This window comes from Salmo salar, chromosome ssa18 (genome assembly GCF_905237065.1).
Source record: "Salmo salar chromosome ssa18, Ssal_v3.1, whole genome shotgun sequence".
In the NCBI taxonomy this organism is placed as follows: Eukaryota; Metazoa; Chordata; class Actinopteri; order Salmoniformes; family Salmonidae; genus Salmo; species Salmo salar.
Window position 1 is genome coordinate 40,192,736 of NC_059459.1, and position 20,000 is coordinate 40,212,735.

Below are 20,000 nucleotides of genomic sequence, written 5' to 3' on the forward strand. Positions count from 1 at the left end.
AAAAGTATCTGCACAGAACGTCTTATTTCAGTAAATGCTTTAAACTATCTCTGTTACCAATAAAACGTTGCCTGGAGAGGCTCCGTACACACAGCTCTTCCTCTCAGAGCACTCTGTCTCTCCATTTGGACGTGTTTAAACCACATATGAGATGAAGTCCTAACGTCGCCGTTAGTTAGAAAACAAAATAACACGCCCCCCAACAACAACAAAAAAATTCGAACAAGCGAACAATCCAGGAAATGCACCTCTTTCCACTTTCGCAAATAACGTTGTCGGGCTTTTAGTGTACAGGTGAGAGGGAATTTAGATAGCCTTACTGATGTACCACGCAGGACCCCGCATGAGACGATGGCAGAAACAGAGATGGAATCTAGCAGTTTCAATAAAACAACATAAATATTTGATTTGCCCTTCTAATGGACCCCGATGTGAAGTACTGCAGCATGTAAATGAAAGAGCCGGGTGATTCATCATGGTTAAGCCAGCCGTCTCAGCGCTCTGCGCCCCGGTCAGAGCAACGCTACCCGCCACGTAAAGCAGCAATTGACCCTTCTATATATTCTGAATGAGAAGAGTAATGGAATGAAAGAACATCAGCATTAGATGTTGCAGAAAGGGGAGAATGAAGGGAGAGAGAGAGAAGGGAGAGAGAGGAGAGAGGGGAGAGAGAGAGGAGAGAGAGGAGAGAGAAGAGAGAGAGAGGAGAGAGAGAGGAGAGAGAGGAGAGAGAGAGAAGAGAGTGAGAGGAGAGAGAGAGAGGAGAGAGAAGAGAGAGAGAGGAGAGAGGAGAGAGAGAGAGAGAGAGAGAGAAGAGAGAGAAAGACGAGAGAGAGAAGAGAGAGGAGAGAGAGGAGGGAGAGGAGAGAGAGAGAGAGGAGAGAGAGAGGAGAGAGAGGAGAGAGAGGAGGAGAGAGAGAGAGGAGAGAGAGAGAGCGAGAGAGAGAGAGAGAGAGGAGAGAGAGGAGGGAGAGAGGAGAGAGAGAGGAGAGAGAGGAGAGAGAGGAGAGAGTGAGAAAGAAGAGAGAGAGAGGAGAGAGAGAGAGGAGAGAGAGAGAGAGAGAGAGAGAGAGAGAGAGAGAGAGAGAGAGGAGAGAGTGCTAGGTGATGAAATAATGGGGCAGGGTGGAGGGGGTTTGAATCTAAAGTGTATATTAACATTGAGGCAAAGCATCAGACTAGCTGCCATTTACCTCTATAGCTTCACCCCACAGTTAATAATATTACCACATTATTGATTTTCCTACTTTTTTTCCCAGAGAGATCATTAATACACATAGTTTGATGAGTAATTGTGATGCGACAGAAAACCGTTATGGTGAGCTTTGTATTGGCCTTGACGTATCACTGATTACATTGCTGCTTCGTAGTATACATCCTGTACAGAGAGCCTGAATGGAGTTCACCTCCCTAATCTGGATAACATCAAACACTAGGCTGATCCAAGGTCGGAAGAGAACACATATCCACATGGATATATCACCATCCAGAGAGGAAGTAAATGCAATAACTAGGAGCTGTCATGTGATACGGAAGAATGCAAAGGGGGACTTTTTAAGGGACTTGTTTGAAAACAGTGTAATCCATTCCGTCCTGGTTGCACTGGGACAAAACAGAGGACATGACAATACTATTACGACCTGATACATCCCCTTACTCCTTTGTCAAAATCATGTCGTGGTAACCTAGCTTATTTTCTACCAGCAGAGTTAAAGGTACAACCAGCAACTATCCCCCTTGGTTGTTTTTCTCTTGTTTCACTTGGCAAACACAAATCCATTTAAATTCCTTTTCAATCTCCATACAGAAGATATTGTATTATTTATTTTTTGGGGGGAAATGCGTTCATGTCGAGCAATTACCCATATGCATTTAAATTCATCTTCTTTTGCCTACTTTTCTTTTTTTTTGAGGTTGCTACATCTACTGCACCTGCTGAAATGTATTCATAACCAGAGGCAAGAACTAACAGAATAATTGCTTTACAGTTTTATAATGACATTATCACCTGGAGGCACATCACCTTGGTTACCTTCTTTAACAGAGATGATATGTACTCCTCAAGATAGTCAAGTGCGAGGATAATCAGTACCACCCCCCCTCACCCCCCATTTAAATGGCTTGTCGTCCGTGGGCATAACAATGAACACTTGTAATAATAACACTATCACATTTATCATGAAACAAGCTCTGAGTTCATGTTGAGCTTTAATAGTTCCCGTTTAACCCAGACTCTGTAACGTCCCTGTGAAAAAGCGAGTCAATTACACTTATCGTCTTGGACACTTTTCAGAATTTACATTGAAATGCACCTCGAACAGCCATTCCTCTGTTAATCATATTCACAGCATGAGCCTCTTTGCATGAGTGGGGCCATGGTGGAACAAAACAAACACAACAGAACTCATTCAAAGCACCCTTGACTGATTGGGTTACGTTCTTCTGACTTCTCACCGTGCAATATGATCAGCACTTAAACGCAGCCCTGCAAATCAGGTTCATTAGTTAAGACGTTATGTGGTAAATGACAGATTAAAGATGAGAGGCAATGTTATTTTCCTGAGCCCATCCTTATGTTTCCTCCTACAGTAGAGTGCCATATGGACGAGTAGTGGAGGGCGAGAGCCAGCATTTCCTGTTTCTCCGGAATGAGAAATGGGTTGTGTATAACGTGCCAGTTTTAATTGTGATAATCGTCGCTCAAAATGGGGAGGCATGTAAAAACTCTTGTGATATGACGGAAGAGATTATGAGTAATTATTAACGTGGCAGAAAAACACTTTATCTTCCTCTCAGAGAGAGAGAGAGAGATATAGAGCTAGAGAAAGAGACAGAGAGAGAGAGAGAGAGAGAGAGAGCAGCCTGGGTTGATGAGAGTAGATTAAGACAGCTGGCCCAGTCATTGATTGTACCTGCCTCATGACAAGTGTAATTCTTTATTTGTATGCAAACTAGATGCATGCAACATCAAGCATAGACATCCATTTCAGAGGTAAATGCTCATTTTAAGAGCCATCCATCCGGCAATTTTCTGGATTAGATGGCCGGGTGTATAAAACGTATGGAGCTACACAAGAAACCCTGTCTCCTGTCATTAATCTCAATAAATAAAGGATCCAACATGGTTTATGTTGTTCTGAATGAAACACCAATCCAACAACGATCAGAGTCTCCGTGGTCACCCAGTGTTCTTCTGAAAACAGCAGTCTACATTTACAATCCAACCACGATCAGAGTCTCCGTGGTCACCCAGTGTTCTTCTGAAAACAGCAGTCTACATTTACAATCCAACCACGATCAGAGTCTCCGTGGTGACCCAGTGTTCTTCTGAAAACAGCAGTCTACATTTACAATCCAACCACGATCAGAGTCTCCGTGGTCACCCAGTGTTCTTCTGAAAACAAGCAGTCTGCATTTACATTGAGTCTACAATATATATGGTGATGTTTGCCGTATTTATTTGCTGTGATCTGATAAAGCTTTGTGCGGTGGAACAAGACAGAATTGTTAATGTATATCAATGGTACCAGCCAAAAGAGGAACTAGAAGGAATGGTATTTTGAATAAGACTTTCGGAGGACTATTTGGTTAAATTAACACTATCTACATCTTTCCACTCAAAAAAATCTAAATATCCCAAGAATACTGCTTTAGTTCTTTTTTTTCGGCCTTGAAAACAACAACCAGCCCAAATCGAGAGAAACTGGCTGAAGCTTCTCAGTGTTGTATTGTTGACACTTGGCAAGGCGTATTCTCATTTCGGTAGGGGACTTAAGCAGCAAGTGAATCCATGTTGTTATAAAGTAGAGGGGAGGCATGCAGACATGGATAAGACAGGGTCCTGTGCATCCCATGTCCCTGGGCACTGGCACTCATCGCTGGCTGGATGTGAAGTCATTTATGAAGTCCTTTACAACAGGCAGTGAAAGAGGTTAATTGAAAAATGTCCTAATGTCATTATGAAAGAACTAGATTAACCCAAGCTAATTCACTTTATTGTTGGGAAGAAAGAAGAATGAGCATTGAACTCTCCTGCAAATGTGGGGCTTGAATTAGGGGTGAGATGTTGTCTTTAAGGACTCTGCCAGTTTAATTAAGATATGGAAAATGACTCATTGTTCTACGCCACTAAAGTGCTGGGAATTAGCAGCCAAATGCAGTGCCTGGCCGCCTTTCATATCGGGCAATGTGTGTTTGTTTGTTTAATACCCAGCAGCATTAAAAAAAACTCAAGTACTTATTTTACTCATTTAGCATTAAGGTTGGAGTCTATTGGAACTACTTAACAATCTGGCAGCCCTCTGATGTGTAACTGAGCCTAATAAAATGGGTTAGATTAGAACCCTCTATGTTGGTTATTAGAGTCCTTATCAGAACTGGTACAGTAGTAGGTTATATACAGTACCTACTAGGCTAGCCAACTTCCCTAAACATGGATATGCAAAAATGTTTTTTTTTATCCACGCTGAACAAAAATGTAAACACAACATGTAAAGTGTTGGTCCCGTGTTTTTGGAGCTGTAATAAAATATCCCCGGAATTTTACATACGTTCAAAAAAGCTTATTTCTCTCAAAATGTGTTTACATCCCTGTTAGTGCGCATTTCTCCATTGCCAAGATAATACATCCACCTGACAGGTGTGGCATATCAAGAAGCTGATTAAACAGCATGATCATTACACAGGTGCACCTTGTGCTGGGGACAATAAGAAGCCACTCTAAAAGGTGCAGTTTTGTCACACAACACAATACCACAGCCAAAAATGTTGAGGGAGCTTGCAATTAGCATGTTCTTATGTTAATTTCTCTACCATAAGCCGCCTCCAACTTCATTTTAGAGAATTTGGCAGTACATCCAACCGGCCTCACAACCGCAGACTACATGTATGGCGTCGTGTGGGCGAGCGGTATGCTGATGTCAACGTTGTGAACAGAGTGCCCCATGATGGCGGTCGGGTTATGGTGGGGGCAGGCATAAGCTATGGACAACAAACACAACAGCATTTTAACGATGGCAATTTGAATACACAAAGATACATGTGATGAGATCCTGAGACCCATTTATTTAAAATGACCGATCTCCTTATATGAACTGTAACTCAGTAAAATCTTTGAAATTGTTGTGTTTATATTTTTTTTGTTCAGTTTATTTAACCTTTATTTAACCTGATAGTCCAGTTGAGATCAGAAGACCTCTTTCCAAAGGAAGACCTGGATAAAAAGATGGATTGTGAGATTGTTTGGTCCTTTTCCTTCCTGTGTTGTGTGTCTGACTCTGGTCTCATGTGTTCTCTCCTGTAGGAGGTGTTGCTGAAGAGAGCAGCTGACCTTGTGGAGGCTCTGTATGGAATGCCCCACAACAACCAGGTAAAGGCACTGCACAACACAACACAGCATCCTGCGCTCTGCACTGTCTATCACATGCAGATTTCTCTCTCTCTCTCTCTGTCTCTGTGTCTCTCTGTGTCTCTCTGTCTCTCTCTCTCTCTTTGTCTCTCTCTGTCTCTCTCTCTGTCTCTCTCTCACTGTCTCTCTCTCTCTGTCTCTCTCTCTTTCTCTCTCTCTCTCTCTCTCTCTCTCTGTCTCTCTCTCTTTGTGTACATTTGCGGTAATTAAATCAGCTTTTTTTCCCTGCAACCCTCCACTTTCTTTCTCTTTTTCAAAGCTAGCTCCAGGCCATTGTACTGTATGTAGTACTGTGGTGTCATTGCTCTCGGAGAGGTTGAATATTTATTTTTCCTGTTCTCCCAACGTATTTATTCCTGGCTACTGCACACATCTGAGATAGAGGAGGTAATCAGTCAAAACACACACACAGAGAGACCTATTCAAATGAGAGAATAACCTTGAACCAGGGCCAAAAGGTGCTTTCTGTAACCAATGCAAATTCCCTCCAAATAAATGTATGGAGCACAGCTTTATCAGGCTCTAATGCATTCAGACGAATTGACCTAGGTAGTACTTTTTATTTTCTCTTTCTCTCTCTCTCTCTCTCTCTCTCTCTCTCTCTCTCTCGCTCTCTCTCTCTCTCTCTCTCTCTCCAATGTTTCAGCTAAATTATAACCTTGTGCTATAGCAGTTTCAGATGACTCAGTTATACTGAAACATCCACAAATGACAGCAGTTTGAATGCACCGAGGTGTCTGTTTAAACTACTGGCACACAGCTCGGACACCCACGCATACCCCACAAGACATGCCACCAGAGGTCTCTTCACAGTCCCCAAGTCCAGAACAGACTATGGGAGGCACACAGTACTACATAGAGCCATGACTACATGGAACTCTATTCCACATAAAGTAACTCATGCAAAGTGTAAAATTAGATTTAAAAAACAGTTAAATAATTACACCTTATGGAACAGCAGGGAATGTGAAGCAACACAAACATAGGCACAGACACATGCATACATACACACACACACATGACAGCATACGCACTATACTACACATGGATTGTGTTTTGTAGATATGTGATAGTGGAGTAGGGGCCTAAGGGAACACACTTAATGTGTTGTGAATTCTGTTGTGAATGTATTGTAATGTTTAAAAAAACTGTATAAACTGCCTTAATTTTGCTGGACCCCAGAAAGAGTAGTTGCTGCCTTGGCAGGAACTAATGGGGATCCATAATAAACCCCAGGAAGAGTAGCTGCTGCCTTGGCAGAAACTAATGGGGATCCATAATAAACCTCAGGAAGAGTAGCTGCTGCCTTGGCAGGAACTAATGGGGATCCATAATAAACCCCAGGAAGAGTAGCTGCTGCCTTGGCAGAAACTAATGGGGATCCATAATAAACCTCAGGAAGAGTAGCTGCTGCCTTGGCAGGAACTAATGGGGATCCATAATAAACCCCAGGAAGAGTAGCTGCTGCCTTGGCAGGAACTAATGGGGATCCATAATAAACCCCAGGAAGAGTAGCTGCTGCCTTGGCACTAACTAATGGGGATCCATAATAAACCCCAGGAAGAGTAGCTGCTGCCTTGGCAGGAACTAATGGGGATCCATAATAAACCCCAGGAAGAGTAGCTGCTACCTTGGCAGGAACTAATGGGGATCCATAATAAACCCCAGGAAGAGTAGCTGCTGCCTTGGCACTAACTAATGGGGATCCATAATAAACCCCAGGAAGAGTAGCCGCTGCCTTGACAGGAACTAATGGGGATCCATAATAAACCCCAGGAAGAGTAGCTGCTGCCTTGACAGGAACTAATGGGGATCCATAATAAACCCCAGGAAGAGTAGCCGCTGCCTTGGCAGGAACCAATGGGGATCCATAATAAACCCCAGGAAGAGTAGCCGCTGCCTTGGCAGGAACCAATGGGGATCCATAATAAACCCCAGGAAGAGTAGCCGCTACTTTGGCAGGAACTAATGGGGATCCATAATAAACCCCAGGAAGAGTAGCTGCTGCCTTGGCAGGAACCAATGGGGATCCATAATAAACCCCAGGAAGAGTAGCTGCTGCCTTGACAGGAACTAATGGGGATCCATAATTAACCCCAGGAAGAGTAGCTGCTGCCTTGACAGGAACTAATGGGGATCCATAATAAACCCCAGGAAGAGTAGCCGCTGCCTTGGCAGGAACCAATGGGGATCCATAATAAACCCCAGGAAGAGTAGCTGCTACTTTGGCAGGAACTAATGTGGATCCATAATAAATACAAATACCATTACTGTAACCTTCATCTGCGTATGTGTTCAAATACACAAGGTCACAATGAGACTAAATGTTTAATGTTAAAGGCAGACATATGGATCACTTGTAACACGTCCTCTCCTCCTCTTTCAGGAGATCATCTTGAAGCGAGCGGCCGACATCGCCGAGGCCCTGTACAGCGTCCCACGTAACCACAACCAGATCCCTTCACTGGGCAACACGGCGTCGCACGGCGGCATGATGGGGGTCAACTCGTTCGGCAGCCAGCTCGCCGTCAACGTCTCAGAAACATCACAGGGTAATGACCAGGGTATGTAGCCATGGGGACCTCCCAAATGGCTCCCTATTCCCTTCTTAGTGCACTACATAGGGAAAGTAGTGCACTATATAGGGAAAGTAGTGCACTACATTGAGAAAGTAGTGCACTATATAGGGAATAGGGTGCCATTTTGGACGTACTCCATGAGTGAAGATAAGCTGCCAACAACAACTAATCTAGCTTTACCCTTTAATATTACCTGGCCGGCTCTGACTTTCTGCTTGCAGCCGCTCTATCTTCCCTGGCTGGATCTTATAACTGTCGTCCCTGGGGACTAGCCTGATGCTGTCACCGCCTCCCCTGTTCTGTTTGCCTGCCTGGCTCGGCTGGGAATGACCCGCCGACCCACCGAACGCTCCCCACTATTCACTTAGCAGCCGCCTAGGATGATAATACTTAATAACATCTGTTCTGTGTTGCCACAGCTAAGGTCAGGGTTTACATCTGTTCTGTGTTGCCACCGCTAAGGTCAGGGTTTACATCTGTTCTGTGTTGCCACCGCTAAGGTCAGGGTTTACATCTGTTCTGTGTTGCTACCGCTAAGGTCAGGGTTTACATCTGTTCTGTGTTGCCACCGCTAAGGTCAGGGTTTACATCTGTTCTGTGTTGCCACCGCTAAGGTCAGGGTTTACATCTGTTCTGTGTTGCCACCGCTAAGGTCAGGGTTTACATCTGTTCTGTGTTGCCACCGCTAAGGTCAGGGTTTACATCTGTTCTGTGTTGCCACCGCTAAGGTCAGTGTACGCTGGATAGTGTGATTATTTCTTAATGTCTTAGTCTCATGACACATGCTAGGAGTGTACACATGTAACACTGGTGGACCTATAGCTAGCTAGATGCTAGGAGTGTACACATGTAACACTGGTGGACCTATAACTAGCTAGATGCTAGGAGTGTACACATGTCTCACTGGTAGACATATAGCTAGCTAGATGCTAGGAGTGTACACAGGTCTCACTGGTAGACCTATAGAAAGCTAGATGCTAGGAGTGTACACATGTCTCACTGGTAGACCTATAGCTAGCTAGATGCTAGGAGTGTACACATGTCTCATTGGTAGACCTATAGCTAGCTAGATGCTAGGAGTGTACACAGGTCTTACTGGTAGACATATAGCTAGCTAGATGCTAGGAGTGTCCACATGTAACACTGGTAGACCTATAGCTAGCTAGATGCTAGGAGTGTACATATGTCTCACTGGTAGACATATAGCTAGCTAGATGCCAGGAGTGTCCACATGTAACACTGGTAGACCTATAGCTAGCTAGATGCTAGGAGTGTACACATGTAACACTGCTAGACCTATAGCTAACTAGATGCTAGGAGTGTACACATGTAACACTGGTAGACCTATAGCTAGCTAGATGCTAGGAGTGTACACAGGTCTCACTGGTAGACCTATAGCTAGCTATATGCTAAGAGTGTACACATGTAACACTGGTAGACCTATAGCTAGCTAGATGCTAAGAGTGTACACATGTAACACTGGTAGACCTATAGCTAGCTAGATGCTAGGAGTGTACACAGGTCTCACTGGTAGACCTATAGAAAGCTACGAGTGATGCAGCGGTCTAAGAGGTGAGGTGTCACCACAGTCCCTGGTTTGAATCCAGGCTATATCACATCCGGCTGTGATTGGGAGTCCCATACGGTGGCGCACAATTGGCCCAGCGTCGTCCAGGTTTGGCCGGGGTAGGCCAAAACCTACCCCGGTAAATAAGAATTTGTTTTTAACTGACTTGCCTTGTTACATTTACATTTACAATTTAGTCATTTAGCAGACGCCCTTATCCAGAGCGACTTACACTAGTGAATGCATACATTTCATACATTTTTTCTTCTTCTAATTCGTACTGGTCCCCCGTGGGAATCGAACCCACAACCCTGGCGTTGCAAACACCATGCTCTACCAACTGAGCCATCTAAATAAAGGTTACATTTGAAAACAAAAGCCCATGTAGATATTATGTGATGGCTCCACAGTAAATACAGACAATCCTGCATACAGCATTGGCTGTATTTACTGGTTGTATTTACTGGTTGTATTTACTCGTTGTCACCTGGTCTCAGTAAGGAACTCCCCTCACCTGGTTGTCTAGGTCTCAGTAAGGAACTCCCCTCACCTGGTTGTCTAAGTCTTAGGGTTTTCTGGGTAGGTTTCCGTGTGCTTTCATGAGGAGAAGCACACATCTGTGTACTTACTGGACACATGGCATAATACATGAGAGATGTCAGTCAGCTGGCTGATGGACACAGAGTCTTAACAACACATTAAAACACTATGGTCGAGCGTCAGGCTCGCGTCAGGCTCTATTCCCTACGTCACCAGTCAAACTCATTCCACAGAGGGTCGAGTGTCTGCGGGTTTTCGCTCCTCCCTTGTACTTGGTGGATGAATTAAGATCACCGATTAGTAAGGAACTCCCCTCACCTGGTTGTCTAGGTCTCAGTAAGGAACCCACCTCACCTGGTTGTCTAGGTCTCAGTAAGGAACTCTCCTCACCTGGTTGTCTAGGTCTCAGTAAGGAACTCCCCTCACCTGGTTGTCTAGGTCTCAGTAAGGAACTCCCCTCACCTGGTTGTCTAGGTCTCAGTAAGGAACTCCCCTCACCTGGTTGTCAAGGTCTCAGTAAGGAACTCCCCTCACCTGGTTGTCTAGGTCTCAGTAAGGAACTCCCCTCACCTGGTTGTCAAGGTCTTAATTGAAAGGAACAACTAAAAACTTGCAGACACTAAGCCCTCCATGGAATGAGTTTGACATCCCTGCCCTACATAGTGCACTACTTTTGACCAGAGCCCTATGTTCCCTATGGTCCCTATGGTACCTATGTTATCTGTGGTCCCTGTGGTCCCTGTGGGCCCTGATCAAAAGCAGGCCACTAAATAAGGAACAGGTCGTCACTTCGGACATATAGTAGACTATGTATCTATACAATACCCCAATGTTGTGGCTCTACCTTCCCTAAGTCCTTTTCTCCCCCCTCTCAACAGTAGGATACAGCCGTCAAACCAGCAGTGTGTCCCCTCGAGGCTACGTCCCCAGCAGCACCCCACAACAGGCCAACTACAACACCGTTAGCAACAGCATGAACGGCTACGGCAACCCCATGTCCAATCTGGGAGTACCCAGTTCACCAGGCTTCCTCAACGGCTCCTCTGCCAACTCCCCCTACGGCAGTAAGTATCAAGGTAACGACACACCTCTACTTCCTCCTTATCTACGAGTCTGAGGAGCTTAGCTTTTTCTTGATTTTCTTGATTTTCTTGATTTTTTATTTTCTTGATTTACTTGATTTTTTATTTTTTTTATTTTCTTTCTTTTCTTTATTTTTGATTTACTTGATTTTTGCCTAAACCCCCCCCCCCCCCCCCCCCCTCTGTTATTGTTTTGATTAGTGTTTGTATTATTTTGGAATGTGTGCTACTGGATAAAAGGAGGGGTGACTCTGGAGGCTGAAAACCCAAGACTCAACTTAAAAAAAAAGTCATCAATCAGACTTACAAATTTACACAAAAAAATACATGGAAAAGTAAAAAAATGTATGACATGGTGCACGCCCCCAATAGAAAATGCCAAAAATTATAGAAGCAAAGTTTTTGTGACTGATTTCCCCCCAATCAAGAGTCTATTGTCAGATACCTATTATCCAGAGTGGCCAAGGCAGAACATTTCATATCACAATCCCACAAACTCCAAATATGAATTTGAAAAACATTTTTGTTATTATTACAAATTGGTTTCTTACTTAAGTAAATGTTATTATTTGTCGAATCCCATCCAAATTCTGATCATTTCTTTTTTAAATCACAAATCATCTTGATTTCTCCTGATTTCTTTCTACATCTATATACGTTTTGATTTGAAAAGAGGCAAGGCCCTATCAATTAATTTAATCAATCAATCTAAAAAAAATCTTGATTTTTGAATTATCTGTGCCGTGGTGAAACTCCTCTCTGAGTGGTGCTTATGTTTGCTTTATTGCAGTAGTGCCGTCGAGCCCTACCATGGCAGCCTCTTCGGTCAGCCTCTCTTCAAACTGTAGCAGTACACACGGCATTTTCTCATTCTCACCTGCCAATGTCATCTCTGCAGTGAAACAAAAGAGCGCCTTTGCCCCTGTTGTAAGGCCCCAAGCTTCTCCACCACCTTCTTGCACCAGTGCAAATGGCAATGGACTTCAAGGTGAGCTGTCCTCCCTCCTTTTACAGTGCCCTCCATAGTCATTCTGTCCTTCTGTTCTGTTCTGACCTGTTGGCCTACTGGCATCTCTCTGTTCTGTTCTGACCTGTTGGCCTACTGTCATCTCTCTGTTCTGTTCTGACCTGTTTGGCCCACTGGCATCTCTCTCACCTGCCTACCTGCCCACCTCCACCCAAAACCATGGGCAACCATGCACCGCCAGTCTGGGTTAAACGAGAGTACGAGTGGACATAAATGATATATTTGAGGATGGATGATGATTGCGTGGACGGATGGATGGATGGATTGATGGGTACATTATGCCTGCATGTATGTGTTGATTTATTTATTTATGTATTTATTTATCAAACCATTAATGATTAAGGGAAGTTAGGAGTCTCTGGGGGTTACTCTCCCCCTATATATTTTTGCATCATAATACCATAGTACAGCATATCAGTACATACAGGGTTGGGGTCAATTCTGAATTGATTTGTAAATTGCTCTTTAATTCCAATTCCATTTTTTTATTTTAATTTTATTTAATTTGGCCACATACCACAGAAAGCAGAATTTGAAATTAATGGGGGTTACTCTCCCCCTATATATTTTTGCATCATAATACCATGGTACAGCATATCAGTACATACAGGGTTGGGGTCAATTCTGAATTGATTTGTAAATTGCTCTTTAATTCCAATTCCATTTTTTTATTTTAATTTTATTTAATTTGGCCACATACCACAGAAAGCAGAATTTGAAAATAATTTGAATTAAAGGAAGTAGATGTAATTCAATTAAATTCCATGAAATTGTAATTATTATTTATTATTTATTTCTATCACTATAGGACTGTTCATTTTGACTTCATGTATGGTTACGAATGTCATGTAGCATATGGTTGAAACATTAAAACATTTTTTTAACTCATTCTCCTAAAACTATTTTAAATAATTACAGTGGTCTGTAAATATTAAGAGCATGTTGTGGGTTGTCTATAATAATTTAGAATTCCCTTAATGGGGTGGCAGGTAGCCTAGTGGTTAGAGCATTGGGCCAGTAACCGAAAGGTAAAAATCTGTTGTTCTGCCCCTGAACAAGACAGTTAACCCACTGTTCCTAGGCCGTCATTGTAAATAAGAATTTGTTCTTAACTGACTTGCCTAGTAAAATAAAGGATGAATAAAAATAATGTTTCCCAGAATGCACTTGATCAAACACTGGGAACAATCTAGCAACAATCTAGCAATCTAGAAATCTTTCATGACAATGAAAAATACTGTTTGACATCTTAAAATATAATATTTGAAATCTGGCGTATATTGCTTGTTAATAAGTCGAAGATCATTTTGATAAAAGGTTTGTCAAATGAATGTCTCAGTTGAATTAGTTTGAAATGCTTTAAATGTATAGTATTATTCCTTCAGTTCAAATTATGCTTCCTGTGGGTTTGTGGTCAGTTCAAATTCAATTCAAATTCATGGTTTGAATTCACTTCAATTCAGAATTTAGAATTTAGCCGAACCTTGATAGCCTGATATATACAGTATGTATCCTAAGCTGAGTACTGTAATGATAAACAGACCAATCACGTAAGGTCCCATAGCTATCGTACTTCTGCATTATTCACTGCAGCCCTAGGATCCAGCCCTCTTTTACATTTCATCTGAATTGTACATCATATGCTTTAATATTCACATCCCATCACACCCACCCACCCATCCCCCACCCCACCCCCATCCCCCACCCTCTTCCACTGACCCTAGTGAGCCCTTTCCAGTCCTTGGTCCTTGGTGAATAGACTCCCTGTAACTCCTACAAGCACTCCAGCACGGTATTTTTTTAATGTAGCCAGCATTAGAGATCAGCACGTTCCCAGCCCTTTCGAAAGCAACACACGTCAAACTTCCCACTGATTTAGCTGGAGTATTGTCCTCGGTTAAAAATGCATGTTTTTTTCTGCTCTCGTTAAAAGCGTACACATTTTATCCACTGTGTGTTTTTTGCTAGTTGTGCAGTTTAACACCAAGACAACGTTACGCGACGCAACACAGTCTAAATATATTGCTTTTCTAATTGAGAAAAGCAGAAACTCAACAGAAATACAGAGAGGGTCATTGTGCAAACAAAACACATCAGCGTCAACCAGTTTGAATGAAAGTGTGATTCTGGCTTTATTTTCCTGCTCTATGTCAAGGCCGACTTGTTGTGCTTGAAAACAGGTTTTAGTCATAGTGTGTGCATCCAATATTAATAATGCTGGAGCTAATGAAGTGGGAAATTAAAGTTCATGCTGTTACATGTGTATACTTATTAATATGTAGTCTGCAGAAATTAATGAGGAATGCCATGTCATCAAGTCCAACTGGCAAACTTAAAAGCATTCCAACCATGACTCCACAAATAAGTCCAAAGCACTGGAGAAACAGGAAGGCCCAATTGTTAAAGTGAGTTGAAGGACCGAGTACATCAATCTTCTTTCTTCTGGCAGCTCATCTATAGGATACTCTCCATAGCATCTAAACACTACAATTCATCTGTAGCATACTCTCCCTAGCATCTGGACTGTTCAATTCATCTGTAGGATACTCTCCCTAGCATCTGAACCCTTCAATTCATCTGTAGGATACTCTCCCTAGCATCTAAACACTACAATTCATCTGTAGGATACTCTCCCTAGCATCTGAACACTACAATTCATCTATAGGATACTCTCCCTAGCATCTGAACCCTTCAATTCATCTATAGGATACTCTCCCTAGCATCTAAACACTACAATTCATCTGTAGGATACTCTCCCTAGCATCTAAACACTACAATTCATCTATAGGATACTCTCCCTAGCATCTAAACACTACAATTCATCTGTAGGATACTCTCCCTAGCATCTGAACACTACAATTAATCTATAGGATACTCTCCCTAGCATCTGAACACTACAATTCATCTGTAGGATACTCTCCCTAGCATCTAAACACTACAATTAATCTGTAGGATACTCTCCCTAGCATCTAAACACTACAATTCATCTGTAGGATACTCTCCCTAGCATCTGAACACTACAATTCATCTGTAGGATACTCTCCCTAGCATCTGAACACTACAATTTATCTGTAGGATACTCTCCCCAGCATCTGAACACTACAATTCAGGGCTCCGTTCAGTCAGATCCACTAGTCGATATCCGCATAGCGGTTGTGTTGGAGGTGGAACTGCATTAGAGTTGTCAAATCACGAAGCGGTTCCTAAAGCGGATGTTGCCATTGGCTGTAATGAGTTGCATTAACAGAAATCCCGTGCACCCTTGTTTATGAGTTGGAACACTGGAATGTGAGTTGTAATCGACACCTTCATTAGGGTGTTGAAAACGCTCATTATTTTGTTGAATGATTTTTCAATTTGAGCGTGATTATTTCTATACTGCCTAAACTTTGTCACTCGGAACTTCTAATGTGAGTGGGTCGGGTATGTCTGCTGACCGATTTGACATCTCCGATGCAGTTCCACCTCCAACAGGCCAAAACATCCACTATTCAGGTGTCTGCTATCGCTGGTTCATTTGATCTGATTCAATCTAGGAGTCAGTATATATATATATATGAAGTAGATGCATACCGTATATCATGATAAAAACATATAAAATCGTATTCATAACACGCAAACTCTAGAATTACAGATTATGTGCACCTCAGATGCGTTTACCTTGTGATAAGACTTAAAAATCCACTACACGCTGTGAAATTCAGAGACCTGCTATATGGTAGAATGCCTTGCAGTAATGTTGGCGTAAAAAAAACTACCAAGGATTTCAATTTGAGGGAACCTGAGAAGTGTCTGGTCCTTGGCTGGTGAGAGAGAGAGAAAAAAAGAAAGCGAGAGAGAGAGAGAGAGAGAGAGAGAGAGAGAGAGAGAGAGAGAGAGAGAAAGAGAGAGAGAGAAAGAGAGAGAGAGAGAAAGAGAGAGAGAGAAAGAAAGAGAGAGAGAGAGAGAGAGAGAGAGAAAGAGAGAGAGAGAAAGAGAGAGAGAGAGAGAGAGAGAGAGAGAGAGAGAGGGGGAGAGAGAGAAAGTCCTGGGTAGGGTATCTGACGTTAGCAGACGTGACCATGTTGTTTCTCAGCTGTCAGCATGGACTGCCTCCTGGGACCCCAGGCCACTGTTTGCCATTAACAAAACGCTAAAAGAAATATCACACATGTTGGGAAGACAGGATGCTTTCTCCTGAAAATGTCAGAAAGCTCCTCTTTTAAAAAGTGGTCTTTCTACTATGTCATGTTAGGAAAGCAAATTTCACTCAGACCCCACCACCCCCATCCACTCCCCTACACACTCTCCCACTACCCCCCACCCCCATCCACTCCCCTACACACTCTCCCACTACCCCCCATCCACTCCCCTACACACTCTCCCACTACCCCCCCATCCACTCCCCTACACACTCTCCCACTACCCCCACCACCCCCATCCACTCCCCTACACCTCCCACCACTCCCCCCCCACTCCCCTCCCTACACACTCCCACCACTCCCCCCCATCCACTCCCTACACACTCTCCCACTACCCCCACCCCATCCACTCCCCTACACACTCTCCCACTACCCCCCATCCACTCCCTACACACTCTCCCACTACCCCCCCACCCCATCCACTCCCCTACACACTCTCCCACTACCCCCCCATCCACTCCCTACACACTCTCCCACTACCCCCCACCCCATTCACTCCCCTACACACTCTCCCACTACCCCCCATCCACTCCCCTACACACTCTCCCACTACCCCCACCCCATCCACTCCCCTACACACTCTCCCACTACCCCCCATCCACTCCCCTACACACTCTCCCACTACCCCCACCCCCATCCACTCCCCTACACACTCTCCCACTACCCCCCCATCCACTCCCCTACACACTCTCCCACTACCCCCCATCCACTCCCCTACACACTCTCCCACTACCCCCACCCATCCACTCCCCTACACACTCTCCCACTACCCCCCCCCATCCACTCCCCTACACACTCTCCCACTACCCCCACCCCATCCACTCCCCTACACACTCTCCCACTACCCCCCATCCACTCCCCTACACACTCCCACTACCCCCATCCACTCCCCACACTCCACTCCCCCCATCCACTCCCTACACACTCCCCACCCCCATCCACTCCCTACACACTCTCCCACTACCCCCCCCATCCACTCCCCTACACACTCTCCCACTACCCCCCCATCCACTCCCCTACACACTCTCCCACTACCCCCACCCCATTCACTCCCCTACACACTCTCCCACTACCCCCCCATCCACTCCCCTACACACTCTCCCACTACCCCCCACCATCCACTCCCTACACACTCTCCCACTACCCCCCCATCCACTCCCCTACACACTCTCCCACTACCCCCATCCACTCCCCTACACACTCTCCCACTACCCCCACCCCATCCACTCCCCTACACACTCTCCCACTACCCCCCCATCCACTCCCTACACACTCTCCCACACCCCCCATCCACTCCCCTACACACTCTCCCACTACCCCCCCATCCACTCCCCTACACACTCTCCCACTACCCCCCCATCCACTCCCCTACACACTCTCCCACTACCCCCACCCCATCCACTCCCCTACACACTCTCCCACTACCCCCCCATCCACTCCCCTACACACTCTCCCACTACCCCCCCATCCACTCCCCTACACACTCTCCCACTACCCCCCCATCCACTCCCCTACACACTCTCCCACTACCCCCCCCCCATCCACTCCCCTACACACTCTCCCACCCCCCCCATCCACTCCCCTACACACTCTCCCACTACCCCCCCCATCCACTCCCCTACACACTCTCCCACTACCCCCCCCCATCCACTCCCCTACACACTCTCCCACTACCCCCCATCCACTCCCCTACACACTCTCCCACTACCCCCACCATCCACTCCCCTACACACTCTCCCACTACCCCCCATCCACTCCCCTACACACTCTCCCACTACCCCCCCATCCACTCCCCTACACACTCTCCCACTACCCCCCATCCACTCCCCTACACACTCTCCCACTACCCCCCCATCCACTCCCCTACACACTCTCCCACTACCCCCCATCCACTCCCCTACACACTCTCCCACTACCCCCCCATCCACTCCCCTACACACTCTCCCACTACCCCCCATCCACTCCCCCTCCACACCTCCCTTCCCACTCACCCCCCATCCACTCCCCTACACACTCCCACTACCCCCCATCCACTCCCCTACACACTCTCCCACTACCCCCCATCCACTCCCTACACACTCTCCCACTACCCCCCCCATCCACTCCCCTACACACTCTCCCACTACCCCCCATCCACTCCCCTACACACTCTCCCACTACCCCCCCATCCACTCCCCTACACACTCTCCCACTACCCCCCATCCACTCCCCTACACACTCTCCCACTACCCCCCATCCACTCCCCTACACACTCTCCCACCACCCCCCATCCACTCCCCTACACACTCTCCCACCACCCCCCATCCACTCCCCTACACACTCTCCCACCACCCCCCCATCCACTCCCCTACACACTCTCCCACTACCCCCCATCCACTCCCCTACACACTCTCCCACTACCCCCCCATCCACTCCCCTACACACTCTCCCACTACCCCCCCATCCACTCCCCTACACACTCTCCCACTACCCCCCCATCCACTCCCTACACACTCTCCCACTACCCCCACCCCATCCACTCCCCTACACACTCTCCCACTACCCCCCATCCACTCCCTACACACTCTCCCACTACCCCCCATTTCTTCGTCCCGTCTATTTAGTAAACTGGTAATAATGTGTTTGTGTACATTTCTGTGCGTTGCGTATTGCTATACGAACTGAACTGTGATGTTAAAGTTGTTTGTTTTTCCATCTCTTATCTTCTAGCGATGTCCGGCCTCGTTGTCCCACCCATGTAAATTGAACACTCTTCTTCCTCTCCGAGCACCAGTCGTCACAAAAAGGGGCTGCAGGGGGACTTGTTTAGTACCTTTAGAAGATTCTGGTTGAATCTGTGTCATCAATCATGAATAAAATCAACAACATATTCTGTTTATTCAGAGGAAAAAAAAGACTGTTTCAAAGATTTTATTCAAACAATTATGAATTGTGACAATGCAAGCAACTTTGTCATTAACAATTTAATTTTACTGACTGATTTCTTGTCATATTTTACCATTTCTCAGTCTCGAAGAAAGGAAGGAAGAAAAATTGCTATTTTGTATAAAAGTGTCTGGTTTGATCTTGGCTTTGTCTAGTTGTTGCTATGTGTTGGGAGAATCTTTGAGGATGATCAATTTGATGAACAACACTGATGACAATACCTCAGAATACGTTTCTCTTCACACGATGCACAGCAGTTAAGTATCTCTATAATGTGAATTCCTTATTTCTTTCTCTTTTTTAATTTGTGGTAAGAGAAAAGGGGGCCAAGACAGTGTGAACACATTTACAACTGGAAATAATATCAAATATATGATTTAAAAAAACAAAACATTAACATGAAGAAGTAAATACCAATAATCTGAGTGGCTGACAGAGGACATTTCATAATGCCTACTTACTTTATCAACAAAAAAAAATTACTTTCTAACTTATTGTAGGTAGAAATTGTAAGTCAATGATTCTTTTTTTTTTTGCCTTCAAAAAGCACACTAACAGAGATGAAAAGCTACTGTCTGTTGGTAAAAAATTAACTACTTCCACTGCTGCAGCTTCCAGTTAAGCAAGTGTGATCTGCAATGTTTTTCCACTGTTTTGCTAGCACTGTATAATATTGCATTCTTAGGCTACTG

At 44.9% G+C, this 20,000-nt stretch overlaps 1 protein-coding gene across 21 annotated transcripts in view; it reads left to right on the forward strand.

Moving 5' to 3' along the window:
* The window catches only part of LOC106577377 (transcription factor COE3), a 245,469-nt gene that overhangs the window by 224,397 nt on the left and 1,072 nt on the right, over positions 1-20,000 (forward strand). For 4 of the 21 annotated variants that reach the window (XM_045701125.1, XM_045701128.1, XM_045701131.1 and 1 more), the window contains exons 12-16: positions 5,303-5,368; positions 7,794-7,971; positions 10,975-11,157; positions 11,966-12,163; positions 19,093-20,000. The exon at positions 19,093-20,000 is cut by the window's right edge and continues 1,072 nt beyond it. In XM_045701125.1, coding sequence (XP_045557081.1) covers positions 5,303-5,368; positions 7,794-7,971; positions 10,975-11,157; positions 11,966-12,163; positions 19,093-19,124 — 657 coding nt within the window. In that variant the 3' untranslated portion in view covers positions 19,125-20,000. Of the gene's footprint in view, positions 1-5,302; positions 5,369-7,793; positions 7,972-10,971; positions 11,170-11,965; positions 12,164-19,092 lie in introns of all 21 variants that reach the window. The other 17 variants (XM_045701120.1, XM_045701121.1, XM_045701129.1 and 14 more) reach the window with 10 other exon arrangements.